The sequence below is a fragment of the Eptatretus burgeri genome, chromosome 9 (genome assembly GCF_056783735.1).
Source record: "Eptatretus burgeri isolate ZD-2024b chromosome 9, Ebu_testis_v1, whole genome shotgun sequence".
Classification (NCBI taxonomy): Eukaryota; Metazoa; Chordata; class Myxini; order Myxiniformes; family Myxinidae; genus Eptatretus; species Eptatretus burgeri.
Genome location: NC_140969.1, coordinates 54931598 through 54933976, shown reverse-complemented (window position 1 = coordinate 54933976; position 2379 = coordinate 54931598). Strand labels below are relative to the sequence as shown.

At 46.9% G+C, this 2379-nt stretch overlaps 1 protein-coding gene across 1 annotated transcript; it reads right to left on the bottom strand.

The window, feature by feature from the left end:
* Positions 1 to 931: 931 nt before the first annotated feature.
* On the bottom strand, positions 932 to 2113 carry LOC147020156 (protein FAM200C-like). The gene is made up of 2 exons (XM_085893780.1): positions 1228 to 2113; positions 932 to 1107 (listed from the first exon to the last, which is right to left on the bottom strand). The coding sequence occupies exons 1-2, from the start codon at positions 2111 to 2113 to the stop codon at positions 932 to 934; spliced, it is 1062 nt and encodes a 353-aa protein (XP_085749906.1).
* Positions 2114 to 2379: the final 266 nt, after the last annotated feature.

The window sequence follows — 2379 nt, the reverse complement described above, 5'->3', positions numbered from 1 at the left end:
CGGGGCCCCGGCAATATTCCTGGCAAGTTTCAATCCGATTGGACCGGTGATCGTCCAGTTATTAATAATTTTGGAAAAAAATTGGCATGATAAGGTGAGAAGGTGGAATGACACTTTCAGCTGCCATATATACACCTTTTCAACACTGAAAAAGCAGTAAAATGGCCGGAACTTGGGAACCGCTCGTATGATCGATATCAAACCTCGAAAAGGCACATCCGCGGGTCCCCGGCAATATTCCTGGCAAGTTTAAATGAGATCGGACCGGCGGTCATCGAGAAACGGCGGTCGCAGACAGACAGACAGACACACAGAGATTGCTGGAATTATAGATAGATAGGAAGCAAAAATAACAGAAGCCAAATATTTTCTGAATAATATTTTACTTTACTTTTCTATTTTATTTTGCACTACCTACAATGTTTCAGCAGAACAGGTCCAGGTGAGGCAAACTGGGAATCTGTTATCACAGGCCCAAATACCGTTAGTGTGAAGGGTGGGCCTGGTGACTCGCTGCGAGATTACGAACATCTGGCTCCATCTCAGTGAGGTAGAGACGCAGATCGCCCCTCTTGGTAATGTCAAGGCGGTTTCGATACTTGGTCAGCAGTACCATCACGGTGCTGAACCCTGTTTCAGAGGTATGATGTGGGGAACGCCATCAGCAGCAGTTCTGCCTCTGTCCACATTGCGGGGTATTCGCCCCACTCCAGAATCCAGAATTTGCCGTATTCATGCTGCGAGAATCTTGCCTTCGCCTCATCATCATTCCACAAGTTGATAATTTCTTCCTGTAATTCACGCTTCACATCTCGAATGTCACATTTGAATGGGTTGATCACCCATGCTGGCACCGACAGTTCTAGCATGTCTCTGAAATGCTGCTCCACGAATCTTCTCAAGGTGATTGCAATAAACGAGCAGCTCTTCATCAGAAACAGCAGTTTCCTTTGCCAACCGGGGAAAGTGGTACATATCTCTGCGGCCGAGGGTTTCCCTGTGCAGTCGCCTTGGTTACGAATGTGCCGATCACTTTCTTTCCTTTAATCAGCGTCATATGGTCACCCTGGAGTTGTTTCTTGACATCATTCAGGATACTGAATATGTCTGCGAGGTAAGCCACATCATGCTCAATCACATTCACTTTCTCCGATAACTCTGTATCAATTTCCGACAGAAACTCGACCACTGTCGAGAAGAGGGCATGGAAACGGGTCAAACAAGTACCTTTGGACAACCATCGAACTTCAGTATGCAACAAGAGCCTCTCGAATGGTTCATCATTATCCTGGCAAAGCTGACGAAACAGCCGATCATGCAGAGACGACACCTTGATTTTATTCACTGCTTTGATTACTATTTGGAGTGATGTATGAAGTCTGGTGCTGAGAGCTTTTGCTACAAGATGCTGGCGGTGCACGACACAGTGAATGGCGAACACGGGCGGTACCTGGTTCTTCAGAAGCGCAATAAAACCACGCTGGCAGCCAACCATCGCTGGTGCCCCGTCCGTCGCGCAAGCGAGAATGTTCTCCATCGGTATGTTCTTATCAGTACAGTACTTCTCCAACATTTGGAAGATGGAAGAACCCTTCATATCGGTCTGGAGAGAGCGGGCAAACAACAATTCTTCCACCATTTCCTGATCACGGATGAAGCGAACGTAGCAGAGTAACAGAGCTTCACTGTCACACACAGTGGACTCATCCAGCTGGATGGCGAAGTGCGTGCTTCTCAGCTCACAACACAGCTTATCTTCTACATCTGATGACATTTCATCAATCCACCTGGCCACGGAATCATTGCTGAGCGCAATCGACGAGAGAACTGGATACGGATCCTGGCCCATAACAGTTTTTATCACTTCCCCAACAGCCGGTTTGATCAACTGTTCGCCGATTGTATACGGTTTTCCAGATCTGGCGATGAGCAATGACAGCTTATACGACGCTTCCAATCCTTTATCCACGAGCTTTTGGCTGGCTTTGAACATTGTCGTTACCGTGGATCGCTTCTCAAATTTCTCTTTCAGCGATTGGAAATCGCTGACCTCTGTGCGAGCCTGATCACTGTGCTTTTTACTCAGGTGCTCGCTCAGTCGAGATGGTTTCATTGCTTCATTGGACGGCATGATACCACACAACAAACACATCGGTAACTGCGTGTTCGTCAGGGATGGAATGAATCCATACTTGATGTATTCAACGGAATACTGACGACACTTTTTATTTGAGGCCGACATCTTGAAGCCGACCGGACGTGAAGCTTTTTTGAATAACGAAATCAATATGCCAAGATGTCGAAAGACTAACACCAGTGAGAAGGCCAAACAATAATTATATATTTCCGGTCTCTGGTCAGCGCGCGCATCGATTTTCA

Bases quoted from the DNA above. Each gene is read 5' to 3' on its own strand.
- LOC147020156 (XM_085893780.1), bottom strand. From the start codon at position 2,113: ATGAAACCATCTCGACTGAGCGAGCACCTGAGTAAAAAGCACAGTGAT. The intron at 1,108-1,227 runs GTACTTGTTTGA...CTTACCTCGCAG, and splicing joins AGTTCGATGGTTGTCCAAAG to ACATATTCAGTATCCTGAAT.